Genomic DNA, 11069 nt, shown 5'->3' on the forward strand with positions numbered 1-11069 from the left:
GATTTCATAGTTGAAATCCTTTTCGCGGAGAAGCTCTTAAGAAATCCCCATATTGCTTTGGGCCATTCAGTTTCTCCATATTACATTCATCTTCGACATGTTCCATATGTTTACATCTGTTGCAAAAAAAAAAAAAGGGAGTCTTTCATACTTGAGCTATATTCATTTAATCAAATTGGAATTAAGGCGTAGCAGCACACAACAATGCAAAGGCTTATCCACCAAGATAGATAGATACCTTAAAACTCAAATACTAATTCCAACCCATGTTCTCATGATCATCTGTTTTAATTAACTTCCCAATACATTTTGCAAATCGTGATTAAAGTCTGCCTGGTCATCCACTCGAAGAGAACTTCATAAGCTCGTACCCAAAAGCCTAACTTTATGAGAGACATAAAGGATGGATGATCATTATTGTCCATCTCATTCAACACTAGAAAATAATCGTCCATACACCAAGGTTCCATGTTTAAAACCTTACATTTATCCAATTTCGAAAAAATTGAGACATATATATTATCATCAAATTCACAAAGGCTGAAACTCTTATGTATTTTCCAACTCTTGAAGATATTGGCTTTAAATCCATTCATGTTAATATCCTTATTAGTCAAAAGGCGACTAACTAAGCACATAAAAATTTTCAATTGTTGATTAGCATCCATAGTAGCATCCACTAGCACATCCTTTACAACCCTTTCATTATCTGTAAGATGTATAGATGCCATGAGAGGACTTTGTTGGAATGGTGGGTGTATAAATCGGTTTTGAGGCGTGAAAGAAAAAACACTTTCTTTCAGGAGTTAATTTCCCCCCCTATATTTGCTGCAGGGCTGTGGCAACATTCTTTCAACATACAACAAAACCAAAAAAATCACAGGCAACAATTTTGTGATTTTCCAAAAGAAGTCAACATTCTTTCAACATACAACAAAACCAAAAAAATCACAAGCAACAATTTTGTGATTTTCCAAAAGAAGTTTAGATTAAAGAGCTAAGGGAGAATAAGAAAGAATATATAGAGTTTGGAGTGACTGTTAGTGGTTGTTAGAGGCACCTTTTAGAAAACTATGTCTGTTGTCTATTGTAACTGTTGAAGACATCTTTTCATATATATATATATATATATATATATATATTTATATATGTTTGGATAAAAAAAAATAACTTGTCAGGAGAGAATCTCTATATGAATTAACTTCCAAATGCTAAGTGTCAAGTTTTTTATTTATAATATAATTTATTAATTTTAAATTTCCTTCAAAATATCTCTCCAAAACACTTCATGTTTAAATTAAAAATTTTCACAATATAAATACTTGCAAGAAATTAAATTTTTTCACAATCTAAATATTTGAAAAGTCTTTGCAATCTTTTTATGTAGAATTTTTTAATTTTCTATTTTCACAACTTATTAAAATAAGATATTCTTATAACAGACTCGAGTGTGATGTGTTAGTTATAATTCATTCAGCAGAAGAGAAGATGAGAAAAACCTGAAGGAGCAGAGAAAACTCTAGATCTGAAAATCAAAAAAAGAGAGAGATCTCACAAGAGAAAAATCGTGTTAGACAGATTACTTAAAAGCTTGAGCAAAATCCAAGATGGCGGCTTTGAGTAATTATGATGATATTTATGTAGAAATATATAGTCATTTGATAATGATGGTTTTGTTTATATTATCCAGTTCTTATGGTTTTTAATTATATATATATTAATTTTTTTAAAATTTTCATTAAAATTAAAATAAAATTAATTTGATTTTTTTATCAATTAATTTTCATATAAAAATTACAAATAATATTTTATTATTAAAAAAATATCTTAAATGAGTACTTATTTTGATATAAATGTAAAATCAAAATTTTATTCGTTTAATAAGATGAAATTGGACTTTTTTTAATTAAAAAAGAAAAATTAAATTGCACTTATTTGAACTCGATGATAATTTGAGGCACTTATTTAAAATTTTCCAACTAATTCCTTTTCTTGGTTAAAAATTGGGGATTGGCTATTCCACCCAGATATTCGCCTTAGAATCCTCCCATTCTCTAACCGAATTGATGCGGAACCTTGTGCACGCATCACGAATTCAACAGGAAAATATTAATCAAATGGCGCCTGCTTGAAAGGAAAGACAATTACTTGACGGAAAATTCTTGCTTCATCTCTCCATCTTTGTCTCGTTCAAATCTAACACAATTGATTGCTAGTTGCTACCAAGACAACACCACTCCTCCCTGCCCATTTTCCCGTCTTCTTCATATCTTTTATGCATACCCATTTGTAAGATTCAAAGGATTTCCTCGGTTTCTGCAACGTATCTATCCATTTGTGGACATATATAACAGCAAGAAGAAGAAGAAGAACGCCAATCACTGACCAAGGCAGTACCTTTCATTTTTTAAATACATATCTATTTGTTGCATAGTCCAGGGACATCATAGTATGAATGATCTTCTTGTTAGAACTTCTTTTATTGATTATTCATGTGAAAAGATTAATGGGTTTATCAGATGGAAAGCGAAAGCCTTGTATATTCGCTGGATGAAGCGCTTGCTGCTGTGGGGTTTGGGAAATTCCAAATTCTAGTGCTTCTTTATGCTGGATTTGGGTGGTTTTCAGAAGCAATTGAAATTATGATTCTCTCTTTTGTTGGGCCTGCTGTTAAGTTGAAGTGGGCACTCTCCGCGAGTCAAGAGAGCCTGTTAAGTACGATTGTTTTTGCGGGTATGCTGACTGGAGCCTATTCATGGGGCATTATATCAGATAATTGTGGAAGGAGGCAAGCTATTTTTCCAGTTTTCTCAGTTTATTTATTTATTTTTTCTTCTATCACATGAAAAATGGAGGATACCTTATGGTGCTTTTGCTATTGTAATTGTATTCGTTGCCTCGGTCGCTAAAACATTTCATTATGATTTCTTTAGGAAAGCTTTTCTAAGCATGACAGTGATTACTAGTGGAGCTGGGTTCCTGAGTGCTTTCTCCCCGTATTATACTTCATTAGTATTTCTCCGTGGTTTGGTTGGTTTTGGCCTGGGTGGTGGACATGTATTCTTATCTTGGTTTCTTGAGTTTATTCCCACTTCACATAGAGGCAAGTGGATGGTTATCTTTTCAACTTTCTGGACTCTTGGAACTATATTTGAGGCTTCACTAGCATGGGTATGTCTTATTTCCCAACTTCAACTGTTATACATATATGTTCTTTTGGTCAATGATATCAAGGCGAGAGGGCGAGAGGATGACACTTAGGCGACAGGGTCCTCTAAAGCCTTAGGAGAGAGGCGAGGCAAAATGAGGTGCCATACTTATATATTACATATATGTGTGTGTATATATTTATGGATATATGTTTGTATGAATGTATAGATATATATGTATACATATATGTGTAGATATTATATTAATTCCTTCTTAATTAATTAGCATAATTGTAAGGATATAGTAGGCATACTTGTATATAAATATGTAATCTTTTTCAATATTGGAATATACTTGAATATTGGAAATCAACTATGTAGATATTATATTATTCTTTTCCTAAGATATATATGTATATACTAACTAATTAGGAATATATCCCTAGCTAATTAGCATAATTATGGGAATATATCCTCTAATTAGTATCTAAGTTTAGTTCCCAAATATGATTAGAGTTGGTTCTTTAAAAAGAAAGAAAAAAAAAGCAATGCATATTATTTTCAAGAGGCGACACTTTGCCTCACCTCCCTCTCGAGCCAGGCAAGGAAAGTCGCTCCCCTCTTGCAAGAGGCCTTGCTTGAGGCCTCCACTCGCCTTGCCCGGTGCCTTTTAGCACCTTTAGTAACACTGGTTTTGGTACATTATTTCATTTTGAAAAAGGAAGCGAAAGAGAGAAATTATTTCCTTATTATTATCTGGAAAGATCTGTTTCAGTCCTTTTGAGATTTGGGAAATAAATTATAGTCTTTCGACCATTAGGACTTTGGTTGACTAGGTAAAGGGACGAGACATGGTCCCAGTATGTCTTCTGTTAATTGGTCAATATGCTTAGCTATTCATTATTAGTCCTCTATGTGTGTTTATCTTTGTATGCATTTTGTACTCATTGCTAAACTTTTTGCAACCATGCTATTAGTCATTGTGCATAAAAAAACAAAAAAAAAAAGAAAAAATTCTTTTATTGAAGCTGCACTCCCCTGCCTCTTCAAATTATAAAATGGCAATCAACAGATTCCTCCTATGATACTTCTTTGTTGCTTCCTGGCAAAGGAAATTTTTAAGATTAGCATTTTCTCATAAGAGCAAATATTGGTACCTACTTCCCTAGGCTTTAGCTCTTAAGTCTTAACCTTATACTCCCTAGCTTTTGCTAATCTAGATTTCCTCTATTAGTTTAATTACTAAACTTCATTAATTTCTTATTGATGATTTATCATTAGCCTCTTGCATCGTTTTCTATTGCATTGTTTTTTTTCGTATATGCTGGTATCCTATAGTATTTCCTGTTAAATGCTAATAAATTACCAGCTTCTTAATCCCTTCATAAATTTTATGTTTCTTTTTTCTTTTTAGAGTTCTTTTCATACATATCATCTTTTTAGTGTCTGAATTACTTCAATGTCCTTGCGAGGGACTTATATTTGTAAACTTGTTTCCCTCCCCCTTATTTTCATTTCCAGAAAAGGTGCAGACTATCCTTTTGTTCTTCTCTGCAACTATTATTGTGGTATATTTTACATGTTGTCACATATAGGAGCTGGGGCTGATAGGGGTAAACTGAAGACTGAAGTTGTTAAGTAGTTGTATTTCTATTGAACTGTTGTGGCTGAATGGCTAGAAGTTGCTAGGGAGTGAATATGGCTGCAACATTTAAGAAGAAGAAAAATATGGCTGTGTAAATAACACTAAGTGTATCAGAAGATTCATTCTAAAGAATATCAAGACTTCAGTCAATTCTTCTTTCTAATTCTCTTCTCTCTGATCTCTATTTCTTCTCTAATTTCTATTCTTTCTGGGATGAAGAACTTGGTTACATGACAGTAGTTAAGAGCTCTGATTCTGGGTGGACTTTACTTTCCAAATCAATTCATTGGAGTTGCATCTGTGGCAGGTCAGTGGTAGTCTTCTGTTATGACTAAGGGGTAGGGTGAGTAGTCAGTACATCAATTATTTAGTGACATAACAGAAAAAAGGAAAGTAGATCAATGTTGTACAAATAGCATGATAAATTGTAATTGATTCATCAAATCAGTAAATACAACTACTGTTTTCTCCCTCTTCTTCTGTCTCATCCCTTCTTTTCTCTTTTCTCAATCTTCTCCTTCTATTTCCTCCCTGTTTCTCTTCTTTCTCTGTCTTTTCCTTCTTCTGTAGATCTGATGCTTTGGTAACATCTTCCCAAATACCAGGTTTCTTATCCCTCTTCTCTGTTTCTCTCTTCTTTTCCTCTGATTATTTTTCTTCTTCTCTGAGACCTTCCTCTTTCTCTGAAATTTCTTCCCTATCTTTCCTCTATTTCTTCTTCCTTCTTCCCTGAATTTTCTTTCCCTGTAAATTTCTTCCCTTTCTTCCCTCTAATTCTTCTTTCTTCTTCCCCTGAATTTTCTTTCCCTTTACTTCTTTCCTTCCTGACAGATCCTATTTCTTCTTCTTTCTTTCTTGAATTCTTGAATTAGATGTCCTTCCTCTGTTGATCTCTAGTTATTTCTTTTATTTTCTTCTTGAAGTTTTCACTTCCTGCATTAAAAGAAACATTTTTTTTTTTAAATTCCTGAAATTTCATTATAGGACTTCTGCTGAAATTAGTTTTCTTTTTCTGCGATTTCCTCTTAATGCTTTCTTTCCCAATTTTTCTCTTTTAGGATTCCCTGACACTTGGTGTTGGTACCTGTCCTTGAAGAAGTTGTTTGTTCTTCATTTTTTATTGGAAACAAAATAAAATCAGATTTCAGATCATGGAACACTATCTTGGGAATAAAAAGCCATTGGATTCGAGCAGGGAATTTGTTGAATTATTGACAGTGCATTTAAAAGAGTTAAGGAGAGGCTGAAATAAAAATGCAAGAAGTTGGAAATATCATTTATAGAGAAAGTGTGGAAATTTGAAACATTCAAAGAAACATGGGAAGTGTAATAATGGATGTCCAATAAAGAAATATATGATGTCCAAATGTTGAATTTAGTTGAGAAGCAAGTGGAAGTTCCAGAGAATTTTATAGAAAATGAAACTGAAATGAAAAATATTACAGCCTTTACTTATAAAGATGCATTGGAATTGTGTTTTTCACAAGGAGAGGAAACAAAGGGGTCAATAATAGGCAGCAAGCCATTGATGATTCTTCTCAGACAATGAGGCATTGATTCTATATGCAAGGAAATATTGGATACTAAAACAGTGCATGAATCTCTCAATTTGAGTTGTAACTTGTAAAATGCTGAAGCTGAAATATCCAATTTGCCTTTCTCAAAGGAAGTGTGCAATAATATTCATGCGATTCTCATCTTTTCTATGTCAGTGTTATTCAGACTGAAGTTGGGAGGGCAAGGTTCTAGCAGTGCTCTGACAGGGTCCCATTAGCTTCTGTATCCAGAGATCCTCTTGTTCTTGATGGATGTTCATTTGAGCTGAGATAATGTAATCAGATGATACTCAAAGAGGAGTTTGAAGTTAGAAGAAGACAAATGAAGAAATGTGTTTCTTGAGATGCTGCAATCATTTAGAGCTCAAAGGGAATTAGCTTGGAATGAAGCAAAGGCAGGAAAAACAACTGGCCCTTGCTACAGCTGTTTTTTAACCATAAGCCATAGAATCTCCAAGTTGCTGCAACCGAGGCTGCAAAAGAGGTTCACCAGCAAGTTTATGAAGGTCTCACTTGACATACCAACTTACCAGCTAAAGGCCCGCTTGAGAAGACAGTCCTTTATTCGGACTTATCACTTTGAGAATTATTGGGGACAATAATGCAAGCATCATAGGATTACTGTCACATATAGGAGCAGGGACTGTTTGAAATAAACAGAAGTTGTCAAGTAGTTGTATTTCTGTTGAACAGTTGTAGTTGAATACTAGAAGTTGTTAGGGAGTGAATATGGAGGGAACAGTTAAGAAGAAGGACAATATGGCTATCTAAACGATAGTAAGTGTAACAGAAGATTTATTCTAAAAAATATTAAGACTTCAGTCAATTCTTTTATCTAATTCTTTCTATTTTCTTCTTCTAAGCTCTATGTCTCTCTATATTTCTTCTTAATTTCTATTCTTCCTGTGATAGAGAACCTGGTTACAGGACAGTTGGATTTGCATGCGCCATCCTCTCACCCTCTCACTGTCATGTGACAATCTTGTTAGTAGATATAGTTTGTTAGTATCATTCAGGATTTTCAGGTGCCTGGATGCATGCTAGAATAAATTTGATTATGGATATTGATATGTGCTTCATCAATAATTTATGAAATGGCTATTTCCTGGATACATCTCTTCGCTTAGCCATATAAATATTGATGCAATCATGGAAGGGAAGGCAAAAAAAAAAAAATAAAGAGAAATTTCCTTGTTAATAGCTTTCAAATAGCATTCCTTGCCTACCAAGTTGGAAGTTCCAACTATTTCTCACAGGTGTATGACACATAAAGAAGGATCCTTAACTGAGTTTCTAAAGCAAAAAACAAATTTGCAACTAAAATGCAGAAACAATGAATTAAGGGATTATGACATTCTGTCATGACTCGAGCAGAACATTGAATGAGTTTTAAGGTTTTTAAGAAATTATTGTTTCGTACCTTAATTAAGATAATGTGAGCTTCTGTGTTTGACCCTCTTTTTTGTTATTTTTTAAGATTCCTGTGTTAGTACATTTCTATGAAATCAAAGCAAATTGTAAGGTTTAAGTCTTTATCTGATGGTGTTCTCAAACAAAAGTTGCACTTTTCTAGTTGGTAATTTCAAAGCTCCTTATACTGTTTACAGTATCAGTAGTGTGCCTTCATAATGCCAAGGAAAATTTTGGAAAAAAGATGGGGAAGTTCGGGAAGAAAGGGGGTGGTTAATTTATTTTCTCGTGATAAAAAAACCACAAATATTCAGTGTGATCTAGCGTTTTGAGTTTTAGGCAAATCTTGCAAGATCAAGGAGATCTAGATTGACTGTTGGAGGTTTCATTTATACCTCCTCTCTTGGGACCACAGATGAACATGAAGTAACATGCATCTTTTACAGAAATGTTGACTTTCAGAATTTAAGATTTTTTGTTCATTTGGCATTTGTATCAAAATAAATTCTCCAGTAATACACACATCTAGGATAACAAGGTACTGACTCTGTTTTGGAACTAGATCAAACTCTTTTATCATTTTGCAGATTGTGATGCCAAGACTGAATTGGAGGTGGCTACTTGCTCTTTCTGCTGGACCATCATTTGCTTTGCTGCTCTTTTATCGCCTAGTTCCAGAGTCTCCAAGATATCTATGCTTGAAAGGCAGAGCAGCTCATGCACATCAAATTCTGGAGAAAATGGCTTTAGTTAACCAGAAAGAATTACCCCTTGGTATGCTTGTTTCTTATGAGACAATAAAAGTGGATGAAGAAAATCCATCAGAACATACAAGTGTCATCTCTGTAGCTAGAGAAAAGATCTCGTCATTTAGATCAAGTTTCTCATCGTTTTTTATGCTTTTTTCATCAAACTTAATTGGGACAACCCTTCTCCTATGGGTGTTATTCTTTGGAAATACATTTGTATATTATGGCATCGTATTGCTGACCTCTGAGCTAAGTACTGTGCGTAGAAAATGTGACTACACTAGCTTGCAAACAGAAAATCTCGGGGAAGATAGTCTCTACACAGATGTGCTTATCACTAGTTTTGCAGGTCCTGTTTATCTTATGTCCACTTTTTTGTTCTCAGTTATGACACTTGTTTTACAATGGATTGGTGTTGCTTGTTATTTACATTAGCTGATGGTTATTTTAACTTGCAATGCTTCTGCAGAGCTTCCTGGGCTTTTCTTATCTGCTATTACTGTGGATAGATTTGGCCGGAAACTTGCTATGGCAATAATGTTCGTCTTAGCATGGGTGTTCCTTTTACCACTGGTCTTTCATCAGTCTGCAAAAGTAACAACGGCGTTGTTGTTTGGAGCTCGCATGTTCTCCATGGGAACCTTCACTGTCGCCTGCATATATGCCCCAGAAGTAAGCCCCTGAAATATTTCTTTTTCCTTAATGCATTACTAAGGTAGATGCAAACTTCTGAAAAGTTTATTTTACTTTTAACTCTTAAGTGCATCATTATGTTTATTGAAGTTGGTGCAGAAAGGAATTTTCATGACATGAAAGATGAAATAAAACATTGTTAAGAAAAATTACAAGTCTTGTAGTGTTAATCACCTTTTGGTGAAAAGGCCAAATTTGCCCTTAAACTATAAAGTGGGAGGCCAAAAAATACTAAATTTTATTTTTCGGTCCAAATGTGTTCTTGAACTACTATTAAAAGGCCAAATAAATCCAAATAAGGCCAAATAGACTAAGTAGAGCGTCGCACGCACATTAAAAACCTTGACAAGTGATGGCCTCATTTAGTCTTGTAATGACAGTTCATGGGAAAATTTGGATAGAAAATTGAAATTTGGCATATTTGGCCCTCTATTGTATAGTTTAGGGGTAAATTTGACATTTTAGCCAGAACCATTTTGTTTCATTTTCTTTAACCAGAGTACTTGGGAGAGTATCATTGTTTTGATAATGCTCTCCTAACAAGCAGGCAAAGAAAGTATTTCAATGGTAAATCCATTCAGGTTAAATTGGAATTTAAAAACAACTTTCCAAGTAATTTGGTCATCTGAAAAATCTATTTAGAGAATCAATGACTTGTTAATTTTGGTTGCTGACATCAGTTGTTTATTATGATTCCAGAAAAGGGCTGGGATTGCATTTCAGCCTTAATCTTTTGAATTTATCACTGCATTTATTAGAATGAAACAAGGGTTTGGTCCTGATTCATCCAATCGAATGAAAGTAATTTGTTTGTCTTGGTATTTTCTATTACTCTCTGTTTCTAGTTATATCCAACCTCTGTGAGGTCAACTGGTGCTGGAGTTGCCACTGCCGTGGGGAGAATTGGTGGGATGGTGTGTCCTCTTGTAGCAGTTGCTTTGATAAGCAGTTGCCATCTAAAGGAAGCGTTCATCATATTTGAGGTTGTAATTGCTGTTACTGTAATCTGCATTCTGCTCTTCCCATTTGATACGAGCGGACGCAAGTTGAGTGACTCTGTAGATTCATCAGATTTAACACAATCTCTTCTTTCTGGGAGTTCGAATTGTACACCATCATCATCAGCAGCAGAAATTCTACCACCAAAGATTAAATTCTAGTACAGCATCACTGTGTATATTTATGTCAAAATTCAATTGAATTTCACTAGTATTACTATTACTCATTTTCACTTCAATCAAATTAATATATGAGAAATTTTCACTCTGATAATATTGGATTTAATATTCTAAGTTGAATCTTTCGTATGGTTGTAAATAAAGGCTATTATGTAATGGTTTTTGGGATGCCGTTATTCATTGTCCATTATACAACGGCACTCCGATTTGCAGGCGTAATGGCTATTACAATCATTATATAATGGCTATTACAATCATTATATAATCGTAATCGCTGTTATCAACCGTTACAGTTATGTAACGGTTGTTATGAAATTTTTTTATATTTTTCCTCTTTTGCTTCTATTTTCATATTCATTAATTTTTACACTTTTTAGCGGTTTTAAGGATTATAATTTTAATTTTTCTCTTTGCTTTCTCTTTCAAATTTCAAATTTTAATTTTCTTATATAAGTTTATATTCCTCTGAGTTTATTTCTTTTAAAAAATTAGTTAAATTTTATATATTTTAGTATTTAGTTATTGTTTTTCTCTTTTTAAAAAAAGATTTTTGTCAATTAAAGTATTAATTTTAAGTTAAAATTATACTTTTGAGTTATTAGTTGATTCGATCTATAAAGATTATATTAATTTATTTTTATTTTAAATTACATGATATTTAACTTAAGAAATAATTTATATTTTATATA

At 33.4% G+C, this 11069-nt stretch overlaps 1 protein-coding gene across 1 annotated transcript; it reads left to right on the forward strand.

Annotated features, from left to right (window-relative positions):
• Positions 1-1995: 1995 nt before the first annotated feature.
• LOC110609387 (organic cation/carnitine transporter 7) lies at positions 1996-10474 on the forward strand. The gene is made up of 6 exons (XM_021748930.2): positions 1996-2390; positions 2520-2788; positions 2934-3171; positions 8348-8858; positions 8979-9181; positions 10048-10474. Exons 2-6 carry the CDS (start codon positions 2520-2522, stop codon positions 10360-10362), a joined length of 1536 nt encoding a protein of 511 aa, XP_021604622.1. The 5' UTR covers positions 1996-2390; the 3' UTR covers positions 10363-10474.
• Positions 10475-11069: the final 595 nt, after the last annotated feature.

Source organism: Manihot esculenta, chromosome 2 (genome assembly GCF_001659605.2).
Source record: "Manihot esculenta cultivar AM560-2 chromosome 2, M.esculenta_v8, whole genome shotgun sequence".
In the NCBI taxonomy this organism is placed as follows: domain Eukaryota; kingdom Viridiplantae; phylum Streptophyta; class Magnoliopsida; order Malpighiales; family Euphorbiaceae; genus Manihot; species Manihot esculenta.